The following is a 17,265-nucleotide window of genomic DNA, read 5'->3' as shown; positions in this document are numbered from 1 at the left end:
GCCAACAAAATGCTTCTGGGAAGTCCACAAACATTAATGCAATTGTTGTCTCACACTCCTGATCCTCAGCAACTGGTATTCGGGAGCACCCTGCCTCTGATACTGGAGGCTGGTACACCGCCAAATTCTTTATTCATGCCAGGCCTAATTCAAAGCCTATCCTTCCACAATGGTTTACTGATGTTTGCTTTTAACTTCTTTAAATGCTTTTACTGCTTGATGTCATGCTTCTATTGTGGCACACCGCTTTATTTTTGCGATATGGCGGTATATAAATATTTTTATAAGTAAATCGTAACTAGCAGCCACTGAGAAATTCCCATCCATCAGTTTGCCTTATCCCCTTTTCAAAGCCATCCATCATGGCAGCCATCACAATGAGATAAATGCAAGGTTTGTATACCGCAGTCAAACATTCCCATCATTTTTTTCTGTAACAACGGCAGAATGTCTTGCAGTGCAATAATCCTATGTATGTCTATTCCTAAATAGGTCCTGCTGTGTGCCATGGGTGCAGCGCCAGATTTACTAAAAGCTAAACAAGCTCTAGCTCAGGGCCCCACTCTCTTGGGGGCCCCAAAAAAATTAAAGGGAAAAAAACCTGGATGTACATTTCCAGAATATAAGGCTAGCCTGCTCCCTCAAATATCCCTGGTTTGCTCCTTTCTATGTATAGGCTGATGACATTCTGCATGGACTGGTTGCACGGCTGTTCAGTTTCTGTTAATTGGTTCTCATGGGAAACTTACAGATTCTTGCTTCATACAATTAACTCAAGGCAGTGTCAATTTACTCTTGGCAGAAAGCCAAGGTCTGCCTGGCCTGGAAACTACTCTCTGATTGGTTAATGACCAGCACTGAACTCTGTTATCTAGGAATGCTAGCACAGTTGTTTCTTGTTGGGTGTTAGGAGTAGGAGTGCTGCGTATGGTTGGAGAGAGAGAGACAGAGAGGATTTATTTGCTTTGCTTTGTATGCAGAAACTCTGCTGCTTTTGTTTTCTTTTAATAAATCCTGTAAATAGTTATTCTGCGTCTAGCCGACTAGTCATTTCCACCTCAACTAGCTTCTGCACTGTGCAGGAAAACTCTGCTATGTTTGGGCTAAAGCCACTAGAGCTATGCCTGACACTTCAACATGTGCAAATGGCTTGAGATACCTATTAGGTCCACGAATTACCATCTAGCATCTATTTAACACAAAAAACAGCGGCAATTTGTTGCTGACAACTCAGCTGGACATATAAAGAGCCCCATTACCGTCAGGAGCTTAGGGTCTCATCAAACCTAAATCCAGCCCTGCATGGATGTATATGATTGTAGACCTAGTTTCTTCCCCCAAATCAGGATTTACTACTTAAATTTGCCTCATTTTCATTACTCTACAACCCCTACCAGCCCAGCAAACGGTCACCGCAGCCCACACACAACACAGACCCTCCCCACCTCTCCCCACTTGGAATATATCTCCACGGCAAAACACCACAATATCCATACAATGCCCCTGCCATGCAACTCACCGAATTTTCTCTCTCTCCCCCCCCCCGAAATCCTGCAGAATATCTCCAAATTCTGCAAGTTTGCGTCTGCATTTAGCATGATATTTTCTCAGGAGTTGGGACCCATCCCTCTGCTCTACCTCATAATGCTACCCTGGGAATTCCTCCCCACTAAAAACTCCAGGGAACAGCAGTGCAACATTGCTACTATCCGGCTACTAAGCTTGCCCCAGACCCTAAAAAATCTCCCCCTCAAGTTCCGCATAACCATTGAGGAGGGAAGGCAGACTGTCATCCGCCACAAAAAACAAGGCCTTTTCTCTGGTGGCCCCCAGCCTTGCAGAATCCCTCCCCAAGGGAAGCCTGCCAGACCCATACCTTTCTCCCTTGGCCAAGGGCCAGTTCAAGCCTTCCTATTTCACCAAGACTTGGAAACCAGGCTTTCCTTCTGGTTTGGCTTTTCATAAGTCTCTGCCGATGTTACTGTATTTCATTACTGCCGTTTTTAACGTCAGCAATTATCTTGTTTTCATACCCAATCCGTCGTTCGAATGTATTTTCAGGGCTAAACAGCAGGGAAGCAGCGCGCAAATGGAATGGATTATTTTTTAGAGACTGCCAGATTAAAGAAACATGATTTTTAGACAATTATCTGACTGACCGTGAACCATTTTGACGGGGTTCAGTTTTGTTTCTGTTTTACAATTAAGTGGTCATGAACAAAAGAATTAAAACTGTGCAAACTGGTACATGTGAAAAACGGGATAGATCCATCTTTTGTGTGCAAACCTTTATTTTCAGGGAATGATAGCAGCACACCCGCCTTTGTCCCTCAGGAGAGGCCTTCTTCTTCCCCACTTTGGTCCCAAGCAAGAAGAAAAGGCCTCTTCCAAAATGGCGCCTGAGGTGCTAAACCAAAAAAACGGCAGCCCACGTATTCAAATTCAAAATCTGTTGCCCGGCCAACCGATCAAACAGTCCATTCACAAATTACTGTACTTTCCCATGTATAAGACTAGGGTTTTTTCACTCTAAAATAATGCTCAAAATCATGGCTCGCCTTATACACGGAGCCATCTCTGCCCGATTTCTTAAAATGGAGTCCCCCAAAATAGGGGGTGTCTTATACATGGGTGTGTCTTAATAGTTGGAAATCCACTTAAGATTTAAGCCACCTCAGAGAGGCTTAAATTTTGTTAAAACAAAATAAAGAAAACACTGCAATGGTCGCTTTCCCTCTCCCAGAGCTTTTCCGCTCGCAAAATGGCCTCAGGGTGCCCCAAGTCACCTCTCGGTTTCCCCAAAGCTCTGTGGAGGACCCCCCCCAAACACAAACATGACCTTCTCCCCCCCCCAAAAAAACCTGGCGGGAATCCCCTCTGGGAAAATGGCCCCCAAGTGGCCTCAGTGAGGAGGATTTCATGGAGAAGGGGGCTCACTTTTAGTATTCCCCCCCCCCAAAGCCCCACATTCCTTCTCACTGTACAACAACAGGGTATGCCCCCTCCAAAACCTCCACAGAAGGCCCCCCCAAAAAAACCTCCCCAATAACCCAACACAGCAGCCCCTTTGCCCCAAAGCTCAATAACCCCCCCCAATAAATAAAAAATCTCTCTCCCAAAAGATTAAACGTCCCACCCAAATCTCCTTCCTTGAAATGTGAAGGTGACTCACCCCACCTATCCCATAAAAAGCTCCACAGCCCCCTCCCCAGGTGTTTCCACACAAGCACATTTATTGCCTCCCCCCCCATCTCCCCCGTTAATTCGGATTAATTGGGGAGGCGCTGAGGAGGAGATGGGGCTTTGGAGTGTCCCAAAGCCAGCGGGGGGGGGGGTGAGAAATGAAGTGGAGGGGGATACCCCCTATGGAGAGTAGGAAATGTGCAAGGCAAGGAAAGCGTTAACTCCGGAAATTTGGGGGGGGGGGTTTGCAGAAAAACGGGGTGCATGGAAGAGAAGGGGGCGCGCTGAAGGCAATCACCAAAGAGCTGCCTTGGTGCAAAGGCGCCTGCTGCAAATTAAGAGGGGGAGGGATGGGGCAGGTTCAATGCACCCCTTGGGGTGCAAAGGAGGGGTGCATTTGGGGGGGAGTATTTGGGGGTGGGAACCTGCTTGCAAACACAGCTACCTAGAAAGCTAAAGGGGCGAGGACGCGAAATGGATACAGCAGGGAGAAGAGGCGGTGGATGGGGCAAGAGGGTTCGATACCACGGGGGTAACTCATGGGGGGAGTGGGTTTTCCCTGCACCCCATGTTGGAAGGGAAGACCCCGCAGGCTTGCTCTCCCACCATCTAGGAACCCCGCTTCCAATTTCCCCTACCAGTTGCAAATGAATTAAAACCCAGCTGCTTCTCCACGTGTTAAGGGAGGATCCACACACACCCCTCTCTCCACTTTGAAGCTAACAAGAGGGGGTTGGCGAGGAAGAAATCTGCAACGGCGGCCAATCCGGTAAAAGAAAAGGAGGGAACTCGGTGCCGTCACCCTTACAGGCTCCTCCCACCCCGCTTGGGGATCCATTGCAATGCCTTCCGGGATCGCAGCCCGAGTAATGGGCGCCTTTTAATAACGTGGAGGGAAGATCCCCTGTAGTAAAAAGCAGGGTTAAGATTTGTGCTCCAGGTTTGAAAGGAACACTCACCACCCTCAGGCCGGGGGAAATCTACTTGGTTTATTTATTTTTTATTTTGCGCGTGCAATTCTTGTTGCGGTTCCCGCCCCTGTTGCTCCTGAGGGCGGTTTGCAATACGGATCCCGTGCAAATGGACTCCGAAGCAATTGCTCGCCATGTAATCCTTGTGCATGAGATTGTTGTATCTACCAAAAGATGTCGATGTCTTGCCTGGGCTCATGATGGTCTCTGCAAAATGCGGTGAAACGGGCTTGAAACATAAACATTAGGAACAAACGCGGGACTTTAAACCGCTGCAAACAGGAAATGACTCCACTTTGGCCCTCTCAAGTTACGCCTCTAGTTGGAGTATCCTAAGCATGTGATCCCTGCAAACCGGAGTTAAAGGGGTGGCGGCAGGTGACATACTAATTGCAACACCATCATGTAACATTTAAGTTTTCAGACCTTTGCAATTGCTGCCTTAAGAGCACTTGCATTAAACAGAGAGTTTTAAAGAATCGAAAGAAAATGTCTGTTTGCTTAAATAATTTAATACTTCTGTGAAGCTGGTACTGTATTGTGGAAGATTTATTACATTTATATCATACCTTTCCTCCAAGTGGGCTTAAAATGGTTCCCCACCCCCTCTGCATTTTACCCTCATTTTATCCTCACTACCCTGCAAAGTAGGTTAGGCTGAGAGTCTTGTCTAATACTCTCTTAAAGCCATCCAGCTAGGTGTCCGCTACTGGCTGTTGCAGGAGCGACTGCTGAGGCTTTGATAAAAATAGAATTAATGAAAACAACTGATAACTTGGTGGCCTGTGGTTCCTCCAAATCCACGGCTTGAGGTGGAAAGATCACCTTGTCTAATACACTGGTACCCTAGTTCTCAAACGCCTTGGTTCCCAAACGCCAAAAACCCGGAAGGAAGTGTTCCGGTTTCCGAACTTTTTTTGGAAGCCAAACATCCAATGCGGCTGCCGGCTATTGTTTCCAGGGTGCCTGCACTAATCAGAAGCTGTGCCTTGGTTTTCGAACATTTCGGAAGTCAAATGGACTTCCGGAACGGATTAAGTTTGGCGCTTTTGTTTTTGCTCTTTATTTTGCGTTTTTGTTTTTGAGGCTTTTTCGGTTTAATTTGTTTTTGTGACACTGTGGAACCCAGTTCAGCTACTGATTGATTGATTGTGTGACTGCGGAAATGGATAAAAGCCCCCATCCAAACAATGACTATCATCCGTGCAGGTAAGAAAAACAAAATAATTTTTATTTTTATCATCTACAATACTGTCTTATTTATTTTATAGTACAGTACATTGATTATTGATTATTTTATGGATCAGTGGTCTCGTTAGATAGTAAAATTCACATTAAATTGCTGTTTTAGGGGTTGTTTTTAAAAGTCTGGCACGGATTAATCCGTTTTGCATTGCTTTCTATGGGAAAGCGCGCCTTGGTTTTGGAACGCTTTGGATTTGGAACGGACTTCTGGAACGGATTAAGTTTGAGAACCAAGGTACCACTGTGGTAGAGCCCAGGGAATTCTATTAAAAGAACACACACCAGAGCAAGTATCCATTCCTAAAGTTTTTATTTTAGCTGCTTATAGCCTTTTTTCCGCCTTGCAGAATTCACATCTCTACCTGCCTTGAGTTGGGGCAGGGGTTGCGCGGATACTTCTGGCTGGCGGGGAAATAGAAAACCCTCTTCTCGCTCCTGCAGGGCTTGTAAGGGGAGGTGTTGTAGTAGGAGTCTGCAATGCAGCTGGAGGAGAAATTGCTGTGGAGGGAAACCTTTATTTGCACCAATATTTGACGCCCCTGCAAAGAGGGAAAAAAAGATTTGAGAAGAGGGGGAACAATAAGGCGGGAGCTCTCTGCTCTGGGAGAGAAGGGAACCCACCTGGATGTCAGTCACACACTGGAGTTCATATTGGTCTCCCAGGACGGGCCGCAACACTGTCACAAAGGTGCTGAGCTGAGGATGAGAATTGCAGGCAGGATGGGGCAAAGAACTATGGTTAGGACATATACATGAAGCTGCCAAGCCATTGTCCCACCCAGATCAGCATTGTCTACACAGGCTGCCAGCAGCAGTTCTCTGGGATTTTCCAGCAGGAGTCTCTCCCAGGCCTACCATTGGATGCTGGGGATTAAATTTGGGGCCTTCTGGTGGGTAGAAATATGTCATTTGCAGCCACCCAAATCCCAATAGGATTAAATGTTGGGTATGATTAAATGCATGCCCAGGGAACTGGCACCGAATGGATGGGGGCAGAGTTTGCTCCCAAAACTCTGCCCCTGAAGAACCAGGTGCGCAGCCTGAATTACCATTCACAGTAACCCTTAGCAAACTACAGTGCCCAGAATTCTTTGAAGGAAAGATTGTGTTTCGAAGAGATAGTGCGTACACAACCTTTTCTGTGTATCTTTTCTGTGAAACGCCCTGAAACCTCCTGGTATAGGGCGGTATATAAATTCAAATAATAATAATAATAATAATAATAATAATAATAATAATAATAATAATCGTATATAATAAAGTGCAAGTGTCTCTGCATCCAGATTCCCTGTGTCCCTGTGTCCGCGCAAGCGCTTCTCCAAACCCCGGGATGTCTCCTTCCTGTCGGCGGCTGGGGGAGAGGAAGGGAGGAGGAGAAAGGGCTGCTTTCTCCTCCTTTGTTCCTGTCCCCCTGCCACCGACAACAAGGACAGGTCCCGGGGTTCGGAGAAGCGCTGCGCAAGCGCTTCTCCGAACCCCGGGATGTTCTAGCGCCCGTTTACTCAACGGGCTGAATTACACTAGTAATAATAATACAGTAATACCAATAATAGCCTTAATAGACTTATTGCAGGCCAGGAGGATGAGGAGATGAATTAAAACTGTAATGAGGACCCAGCTATTTTATGGCAGCCTTCCGTAACCCACCCCCCTCTCTTCCCCAATTTCTCAGGTCTCCAGGGAAGCAAAAATTAGGACAGAATAGGTATGGTACCTGGTAGCTCTGGATACAAGATGGGATGACAGCAGCTCTTTGAAAGGCGCTGTGTTCAGAAATGGAATGTAAAACAGGGTCATTTAGCTACAGCAGCAACTCCTGCCCTCCCCTATAGACCACTTGAAAACAGATGGTGACCTTGGTGCGCCACTTAATTATTTTTCTGCCTGTGGTAGCCATTGTAAGGCACACTGTACTAGATGCCATATGGATTTTAATTGTATTAATTTATGTACATCTTTCCCACAGAATCCAAATTGCGATATACCGCACGGTCGTCACGGCTGCCGCAGGAGGACACTGCCCTTTTCAGCTCACCTGTCAATGTTATATTTTGTGCGCAGGAAGAGGGCGGCTCGGAAGTATTTGTTGGGAGAGCTCAGCGCTTCCACGCAGCCGGCGCAGCTCCCGTGTTTCTGCCACTCTTTTTCCCTGTGCGGGAGGAAGGAGTAAACAACCGTTGCCAGGCACACCCGGCCTCTCTCTACCTGAGCCTTCCCCAACTTCTCCCCCTCCAGATGTTTGGGGTTACAACGTCCGTCAGCTCCAGCTAGCGCGTGGCCCTTCTCCAACCCCAACCCCGTCTCTGTTTAGCCCCCTGCCTTGGTTACCAGAACTGGAAGTTGCTCAGGTTGATGAAGGATGGCCAGTGCTTGTTCAGTTCAGGCGTCAAGTCCTGCGGGAAAGGAAGGTGGTGGGAAACAGGCTAATTGAGACAATCGTATCATCCCAAGGGCTATGTCTGGGGCCGGCCCTACCATTAGACAAGCCAGCTCAAGGGGCAAGGTGCTGGGCCATGTCTAGGGCATCATCTGGCGAAGGGGCTCGGGGATTTGTACTTGAGATTGGCCAGTCAGAACTAAAAACAGTGTTAAAGGCAGGGTGGATAAAAATCAATGATTTTTAAAAAAAATAATTAAAATTTGATTTAAATCGGATTTTTTTTATTTAAATCGGATTTTTTTTTAAATAAAATGCTTTTTGAGGAAAATATATTACCATCCAAAGGTTATTCCATCATGAAATAAAGATTAGTTTTTTAATTATGTAGAATAAGGTTGTATATGTTTAATTTTGGGGGTAAATAAATTCCATTAATCCATTCACAATGTCATGCTCTTCCAGAGGTTTTTGTAAGATTATTGGGCAGTTTCTCTGCCTACAAGATATTATCACAGATGCTTGGTTTACTTTTGCAGTTCTCAAAACTGAATTTGACTCAACAGAGATCACATGCCTCTTCTTCACAGCAAAAATGTTATAACATGAACAGAGTTGAGAAAAAGACCTTAATCCTATTGTTCTACAAACCTATGAATACAGAAACAACCCCTTCAGTGCTAAGTTTCAAGAAGTTCAGTGAATAGAATAGAAACAATATTTTTCTGATTGTTTGGAGTGGACAGTATTTAAGTTTTTCATGTGTAGGCTGGGCTGACAGTCTAAGTTTCTTAAAATATATATATATTGTTTTTGTTTAGCCAAATTAGTTAACAAACATGGATGTTTGTTTAAGCAAATAACATATGCTGTAATGTTATTGTTTCAGTTGAATAAATCTATTTAAATTGTTATTATTAAGGTAATGGTTATTTTTCTCCTTCCTAAGTACAACAGTAAAGTTGTCCAAATATGAATGATTAACCTATTAAACTGGGGATAAAAAACTAATATGAAAAGTTGTTATTCTAAAAATTTTGAATACGTGTTGTATATATTTGGAAAATGAATAATAAAGCATTTAAAAGAGAGAGAGAGAGAGATTGGCCATGTTCACACAACACAGTAAGCCAAACCACCTGAAGCTATAAAGAGATGGGGCCAGACATACCTCAGTAGAGAGACAGTTCCACATGCAAGGAGCAACCACTGAAAAGGCCCTTCCCCAAGCCCAGCAGTGGCTGTTGTAGGGCAGAAGGCAAGGAGCCTAGCAATAGATGGCGCCAGAGCCCATGGCAGGTGGGGCAACTGATTCATGTTTTGTCCCCATCCTCCTCTCCGCCGAATGCCACAAGGGGCAACACTGAGGCTGAAGAGGAGGAAGCAGGCAGGCAGGCAGGACCACCCTTTGGACTGGTTGTAGGTGAAAAAGCTGGCAGGTGGGGGCTGGCTGAGGGCAGGTGGAGGTGGGTGGGGCAGTGCCCTATATGCCACAATGGCCCAGGGACTACACACAATGTACCTCCTGCATAGGTCCCCCCAAGCCAGATGCAGGGGGGAAGTGTTTCCACGTAACCTGTAGAATGATAAGAGTTGTAGAGTTGGAAGGAACCAACCTCAACAAAGTGTGTTATACATAGGGCTGCCTCTGAAGACAGTTCAGAAACTTCAGGTGGTGCAGAATTCAGCGGCCAGGTTGCTCATCGGAGCAAGACGGTCTGAGCATATTACACTGATCCTGGTCTGACTGCACTGGCTAGCGATTAGTTTCTGGCCCAATTAAAAGTGCTGGTTTTGACCTATAAAGCCTTAAACGACTCAGGACCGCAATACGTCAAGGACCGCCTCTTTCCATATGAACCTACCCGGACCCTGAGATCGTCTTCTGAGGCCCTTCTTCGTGTGCCTCCTCCTCAGAGTTCCGGAAGGTGGCAAGACAAGAACGGGGCCTTCTCTGCAGTGGCTCCTCGTCTGTGGAATGCTCTCCCCAGGGAAGTTCGCCTGGTGCTTTCTTTATATACCTTTAGGCGCCAAGCAAAAACATTTTCAACCAGACATTTGATCTGATTGACATCCTATATCCTTTTAAAATGTGGCTTTCTTGGGGGGGGGTGTTACTGGGTTACAGTTCTTAACTTGATTTTATATATTGTGATCATTTCTGTGAACCGCCCTGAGACCTCTGGGTATGGGGCGGTATATAAATCAAAACAAATAAACCACAAGGGTCGCCTAGTCCTGCAATGCAGAAATATTTCGCCTACCGTGGGATTCGAACCCACAAACCTGAGATTAAATGTCTCACGCTCTAGCAGCGGAGCTGTCCCAGGTCATTGGAAGCAGGGCCACCGAAGCCAAACTTTGCAGCAAAAAAGGTTCTACTCACCACCAGGTCGGAGGGGAAGAGGTATCTATATGGGCAGCAGCGCAGGACATTGCTGGGCCTGTGGATTTAAAGGGCAAGAAGAGCAGGTGAAGGAGGCTGGAACCTTTTCTGTTCCAGCAGGCAATTAAGAATCATAGAATCATAGAGTTTGAAGAGACCACAAGGGCCATCCAGTCCAACCCCCTGCCAAGCAGGAAACACCATCAAAGCATTCCTGACAGATGGCTGTCAAGCCTCCACCTAAAGACCTCCAAAGAAGGAGACTCCACCACACTCCTTGGCAGCAAGTTCCACTGTCAAACAGCTCTTACTGTCAGGAAGTTCTTCCTAATGTTTAGGTGGAATCTTCTTTCTTGTAGCTTGAATCCATTGCTACGTGTCCGCTTCTCTCGAGCAGCAGAAAACAACCTTTCACCCTCTTCTATATGACATCCTTTTATATATTTGAACATGGCTATCATATCACCCCTTAACCTTCTCTTCTCCAGGCTGAACAAACCCAGCTCCCTAAGCTGTTCCTCATAAGGCATTGTTTCCAGGCCTTTGACCATTTTGGTTGCCCTCCTCTGGACAGTATCCTTCTTGAACTGTGGTGCCCAGAACTGGACACAGTACTCCAGGTGAGGTCTGACCAGAGCGGAATAGAGTGGTACTATTACTTCCCTTGATCTAGATGCTATACTCCTATTGATGCAGCCCAGAATTGCATTGGCTTTTTTAGCTACTGCATCACACTGTTGACTCATGTCAAGTTTGTGGTCTACCGAGACTCCTAGATCCTTTTCACATGTACTGCTCTCAAGCCAGGTGTCACCCATCCTGTATTTGTGCCTTTCATTTTTTTGCCCAAGTGTAGTACTTTACATTTCTCCCTGTTAAAATTCATCTTGTTTGCTTTGGCCCAGTTGTCTAATCTGTTAAGGTCATTTTGTCATTTTGAAGTGTGATCCTGTCTTCTGGGGTATTGGCCACCCCTCCCAATTTGGTGCCATCTGCAAACTTGCTCAGGATGCCCTCAAGCCCATCATCCAAGTCATTGATAAAGATGTTGAATAAGACTGGGCCCAAGACAGAACCCTGTGGCACCCCACTAGTCACTTCTCTCCAGATGAAGAGGAGCCATTGATAAGCAGCCTTTGGGTTCGGTCAGCCGGCCAGTTACAAATCCACTGAACGGTAGCATTGTCTAGCCTGCATTTTACCAGCTTTTTACAAGAATATCATGGGGCACCTTGTCAAAGGCCTTGCTGAAATCATGCATCATATTTTCTTAATTTAACTTTGTTGTATGGTTTTAATTGTATGGTTTTAAGTATACTTGTTGTAAACAGTTCTGATATTTTTTTATATATATCAAAACTTTATTATGTTCAGTCAATACAATAAAATGAGTAATACATCTATAATGAATACATTGTTCTTATTCCGTCCTCACCCGTTTTTAAGCAGCGTGTATACGTGTGTGTATGTGTATGTGTATGTACACACACACACACACACACACACACACACACACACACACACACACTTACTTAATATCAGGGCTGGATTTAGGTTTGATGAGGCCCTAATGGGACCCTTTATATGTCTAGCTGTCCTGTTTTTTGTGTCGAATATATGCTATATGGTAATTTATGGACCTAATAGGTATCTAAAGCCATTTGCACAGGTTGCCATGAAGCCAGTCCATGCAGAATGTCAGCACCCTATAGAGTCATACCTCGGGTTACAGGCACTTCAGGTTGCGTCTTTTCAGGTTGTGTCCTGCGCCGAACCCGGAAGTACCCGGATGGGTTACTTTCGAGTTTCGGTGGATGCTCATAAGTGCTAAATCGCGCTTTGCGCATGCGCAGAAACACAGAATCACGACCCGTGCATGTGCAGACGCAGGTTGCGAATGCTGCAGGTTGCGAACGTGCCTCCTGCAAGGATCACGTTCGCAACCCGAGCGTCCACTGTATATAGAAAGGAGCAAACCAGAGATATTTTAGGGAGCAGGCTAGCAGGCGGGGCCCATGACTTACATCATAGGAGCCTACACAACACAAAACACGGTTGCTGTACCTAGGTTTTATTTTATTTGTTTTTTATCTTATATTTTGAAAATGTACATCCTTTAAATTTTGGGGGGGGGGCCAAGAGAGTGGGGCCCTGAGCTAGTTTGTTTGGCTTATACGTAAATCTGGCACTGCTTAATATATATATTTAAGTAAGAAAATAAATACTTCACTTAAGTTCAAACAATAAACACATGCCTCCCATAGCAGCCCAAATGAGATCGCCTCACCATAATCCATGAATGGTCCAGTTGTTTGCGTCTTTCGGCATGACACACTCAAACCTCTTTCCCAGAGCCTACATCACAGGAAGGAGAAGATGGGTTAGATTCCCGAAGGTACAGCATAGCCACAAACCCGTGTGTGTGTGTGTGTGTGTGTGTGTGTGTGTGTGTGTGTGTGTGATTCATAGAATCGTAGAATTGTACAGTTGGAAGGGGCTCAAAGGGTCATCTAGTCCAACCCAGGAATCATTCACCCAATGTGGGGCTTGGACCCACGACCCTAAGAGTCTCATGCTCTACTGGCTGAGCTATACTCTATTTATTAATACAGCTTAAAAATTAAGTAGAGGTTTGATTCCATTTCTGTTCTCTTCAACTCATATTTCTCCTTCTGCTATTGGACCAAGTCCAAACTCCATTGAACTACAACTCCCATCATCCCTTGCCACTGGGCATGTTGCCTGGGGCTGATGGGAGCTGGAGTCCCCTACATCTGCTTTTTTAACCCCTTCTTGCGGGTGGCACTGTGGTCTAAATCAGGCATCCCCAAACTGCGGCCCTCCAGATGTTTTGGCCTACAACTCCCATGATCCCTAGCTAACAGGGCCAGTGGTCGGGGAAGATGGGGATTGTAGTCCAAAACATCTGGAGGGCCGAAGTTTGGGGATGCCTGGTCTAAATCACTGAGACTCTTGGGCTTGCCGATCGGAAGGTCGGCGGTTCGAATCCCTGCGACAGAGTGAGCTTCCGTTGCTCAGTCCCAGCTCCTGCCAGCCTAGCAGTTTGAAAGCACACCAGTGCAAGTTACTGTGGTGGGAAGGTAAACTGCATTTCCATGTGCTCTGACACTTGCCACGGCCCTCCATGCGCCAGAAGCGGTTTAGTCCTGCTGGCCACATGACCTGGAAAGCTGTCTGTGGACAAACGCCAGCACCCTCGGCCTGAAAGTGAGATGAGCACCGCAACCCCATAGTCACCTTTGACTAGACCAGGGGTCGGCAAGGTTTACCTTGCCTGCGCTGGTTCACTCTAGCGGAGATCCCTCCATGGGCCGGATTGCGCATGAGCGCGCGCGCCTGCGATTTCCAGTATCTGTGTCTGCGAAAATGCGTTTTTGGGCATCTGCGCATGCGGAGACACGATTTCCTGCACCACAAAAGCAAGTCCCTGTGCTACGCTGTGCCAGTTTAGCACAGCGGGCGGGGACTCGCTGAGCGGGTGGCTTGGTTTGGGGGCGGCTTGTGGGCCAGTTAAACGACCCCCGTGGGCCGCTTGTGGCCCATGGGCCTTAGGTTGCCGACCCCTGGACTAGACTTAACCGTCTAGGGGTCCTTTACCTTTTCATCTTTACCTGTTGCAACTGCTCTGCAGCTGTCTTATTTAGCCAGGTAATACGCAGAGATGTTAACTGTTCAGAAAGGGAGTGTCTCCCCAAATTAGAAATTCTTACTCACTATGCAGAACGAGCCAGGCCACATCTGGACAAAGGTTATGCATTGCCAAGGACAGTGCCTGCAGTCAAAGAGAGAGAAGTCTCCCAGTTTCTCCTTCTTTCAAAAGTCTTCAGATCAGCTCATTCTTTGCAGCCTCACTTCCAACAAAAGACTGGTACCGATTCACTGGAAATATAATACTATGACACACACACACCCCTTTGATCAAGAGATAGAAGATGAACAGATTGCTTTTAGACACAGATTGTGTATGGATAAATGCAATAATACTTAGAATGCATTTATTTAAAAAAACTAGCTGGCCCTGCCACGCATTGCTGTGGCGTTGTGTGTGAAATTAGGAAGAAAGGAATAAGATGTTTGAAAGTCTGGTCTGTCTTTATGTATTTTGCCGTCTGTTCCTTTGATGTCCACTTGAGGGTGGTATATTTTGTTTTGTTTTTAAGAGAAAATCACGTTTTTAGGTGTGTTAGGGGTGGGATCTTAACAATCTAAAGTTCTGCAAACACACTTTTCTTGGAAACCGCTTGACTGAATCCGCTCAAAGTTGGACACAGCGTTCCTTGCCAATACGATTCAAGCGGTTTCCAAGAAAAGTGGACTATAACAAACATGGCCCTTCTACATTTTTATATATATATAGAAGAAGATATATTACAACTTGTTAATCATTGTACTCGTTGGAATAATCACCTTACTTATGTACCTGTATATCGAATTACAGTTTCAAGCACTTTATTTGTCCACTGAATTTTTTCAATAAAATATATTTAAAAAGAAGAAGAAGAAGATCAGTTCCCAACACTTCTGTACCAGTTTGCGGTTTTATTTATTTATTGAATTCGTTAGTCTCTTTATCTTGCCCAGGGTGACTTCCAACCAACCTTTTATTTTAGTAAAAACTTTCACTTTTAGTATATATATGTGTGTGTCCTCGTGAAAAATTTTAAGGTAAATTTCTCATTAAATACACATTTTTTGAAGCCTTCATCTAACATATTCATCTACCTTATTTTTATTTCATAACATTTACTGTATTTTTCCATGTATAACACACACACACACACACACACACACCCGTGTATAAGACGCCCCCTATTTTTGGAGACTCAAAATTAGAAAATGGGGGGAGATTGCCCCCATGTATAAGACTACCCCCTCTTTTTAACATAATTTTAAAAACCTAGTCTTATATATGGAAAAATACGGTATATACTACTTCATTGTGTAGAAAACCTCAAAGCGGTTTACAAAAAGAGCAAAACAGTAATAATAATAATAATAATAATAATTTATTATTTATACCCCGCCCATCTGGCCGGGTTCCCCCAGCCACTCTGGGCGGCTTCCAAAAGAACAGAAATTCCAAAATACAGAAATCCATCAAACATTAAAAGCTTCCCTAAACAGGGCTGCCTTGAGATGCCTTCTAAAGGTCTGGTAATTGTTCTCTTTGACCTCTAGTGGGAGGGCATTCCACAGGGTGGGTGCCACTACCGAGAAGGCCCTCTGCCTGGTTCCCTGTAACTTTGCTTCTCGTAATGAGGGAACTGCCAGAAGGCCCTCGGAGCTGGACCTCAGTGTCCGGGCAGAACGATGGGGGTGGAGACGCTCCTTCAGGTATACCGGACCGAGGCCGGTAAAACTACCAGTAAAACAAAAACCATTATTTAAAACATTCCAAAACTAATTAAAACCAACAATCAACTAAAAACAGATGAAAACACATGCCATCCTACATCTCTGCGTAGGCTTGTCTAAACAAAAATGCTTTTAGCAGGTGCTGAAAAGAGTACAGTTTTATGTGCACTTTCCTCTAATATACAGTTTTGCTTGGAGAACTGTATTGCAAAATTCAGAGAAGCACAAAATTCTAATGACAGCTGTGTTCCAGTTTGCATGTTGTTTTGGAAAGCGTGCATCAGGTGTTGCATTAAAACGTGAACTGAAATTCTCCATCCATCCATTCCCCACCTGTAATGCAGAGACAGAGTCCACAAATTCATCCCATCCCGCTTTCTGCCCATCCTCTCTCGCCCTTGCACGAGGTTCTACCTACCTAGAGTTCTCCACCTTGGCCTGCTGCTGCCTCCTCCAGAGATCCTCGGGACGAACCAGCAACCAGAAGAAACTCGTGCAGAAGAAACCCAGAGTGACTGAATTGGCTACCATCATACCTGCAAGCAAAGCAGAGCTGATGAATAAAGGGCGGGGGACAGCGAGGAGAGGAAACCAGTCTCTCTGTCAACATGCAAGCCCGGGTATAGAAACCCTCAAGTAGGGTTCAGTAATCCCAATGACTGATGGCAAAAACAGGGCACCGTGGGTGTGCGGGTGTGCCAGCCACTGCCAGTAAGGCATTGGCTATATTGTTCTCAGTCATCAAGGAGTCGTAGCTCAGCCACAGAGCCCAAGCTTCAGTTTCCAGTATCCCTAAATTAGGCTAGGAAAAACCCCAGCAGGGCCTCTGCCTGAGCTCAGATGCATCAATGGCCTGACTTTGTATAAACCAACTACCTAAGCTGTACCAGGTTGGGGTTGCACAGCAGCAATGCACATGCCCTGGTTCGATGTCGTCCTTTCAGCAGGAGAGCCAGACACCAGCTGGTGTTTAAAAGGAGAAGGATGGGGGGCTGGTTTCACTTCCCTGTGTGACGACTGAGAAGCAAAGACACAGCTCCTCGTGGAGTCCCAGATTGCAGAACGATTGCTTTGATCAGACCAACTTGGTCCCCTGTAGGCAAATGCAGACTTTAGGGTTTCACAGAACTCTTTATCAAGGAGCTCACCAGTGTCCAAGCAATGATTCTTCAACACCAACTTCGCTGGACCGGTCATGTTCTGCAGATGCCTGATGATCGTCTTCCAAAGCAACTACTCTATTCCGAACTTAAAAATGGAAAGCATAATGCAGGTGGTCAACAAAAGAGGTTTAAAGACTGTCTCAAGGCAAATCTTTAAAAAGTGTAGTATAAACACCAGCAATTGGGAAACACTGGCCTGCGAATGCTCCAATTGGAGAACAGCCTTTACCAAAGGTGTCATGGGCTTTGAAGACACTTGAACTCAGGACACAAGGGAGAAACGTGCTAAGAGGAAGGCACGCTTGGCAAATCCACACCGTGATCAACTCCCGCCTGGAAACCAATGTCCCTACTGTGGAAGGACGTGTGGATCCAGAATTGGCCTCCACAGTCACTTACAGACTCACTTTTAAGACCTTGTTCATGGAAGATAATCTTACTCGGCTACGAGTGATCACCGAAGAAGAAGATGAAGGAGAATGGAAAGGTTGACCATTTAGTTTCCAGCTCATAAAAATTACATATATATAAAAGAAGAAGAAGCAGTAGCATTGCTGCTTCCAA

General features: G+C 45.6%; 1 protein-coding gene across 2 annotated transcripts; it reads right to left on the bottom strand.

Moving 5' to 3' along the window:
• Positions 1–5,517: 5,517 nt before the first annotated feature.
• On the bottom strand, positions 5,518–16,489 carry LOC118087447 (ribonuclease Oy-like). 2 transcript variants are annotated; one of them, XM_035120091.2, is made up of 10 exons: positions 16,415–16,489; positions 15,957–16,074; positions 13,898–13,955; positions 12,450–12,517; positions 10,163–10,220; positions 7,728–7,792; positions 7,435–7,548; positions 7,114–7,162; positions 6,021–6,095; positions 5,518–5,938 (listed from the first exon to the last, which is right to left on the bottom strand). In XM_035120091.2, exons 2-10 carry the CDS (start codon positions 16,070–16,072, stop codon positions 5,750–5,752), a joined length of 792 nt encoding a protein of 263 aa, XP_034975982.2. In that variant the 5' UTR covers positions 16,073–16,074; positions 16,415–16,489; the 3' UTR covers positions 5,518–5,749. The 2 variants fall into 2 exon arrangements, with proteins under 2 accessions (XP_034975982.2, XP_034975983.2); XM_035120092.2 differs by having other exon boundaries at positions 15,957–16,489.
• Between the last annotated feature and the right edge of the window lie 776 nt (positions 16,490–17,265).

Source organism: Zootoca vivipara, chromosome 6 (genome assembly GCF_963506605.1).
Source record: "Zootoca vivipara chromosome 6, rZooViv1.1, whole genome shotgun sequence".
In the NCBI taxonomy this organism is placed as follows: domain Eukaryota; kingdom Metazoa; phylum Chordata; class Lepidosauria; order Squamata; family Lacertidae; genus Zootoca; species Zootoca vivipara.
Note: the sequence above shows the minus strand (reverse complement) of the source record. Positions and strands in the feature narration are given on the sequence as shown.

What these genes read in the sequence shown, in the direction of transcription:
- LOC118087447 (XM_035120092.2), bottom strand. Translation starts at nt 16,072, where the DNA reads ATGATGGTAGCCAATTCAGTCACTCTGGGTTTCTTCTGCACGAGTTTC. An exon ending in TGGACCATTCATGGATTATG is followed by an intron (nt 10,221 to 12,449) that starts GTGAGGCGATCT and finishes TTAAATCCACAG; the next exon opens with GCCCAGCAATGTCCTGCGCT. An exon ending in ACAAAATATAACATTGACAG is followed by an intron (nt 7,163 to 7,434) that starts GTGAGCTGAAAA and finishes TTCTGAACACAG; the next exon opens with CGCCTTTCAAAGAGCTGCTG.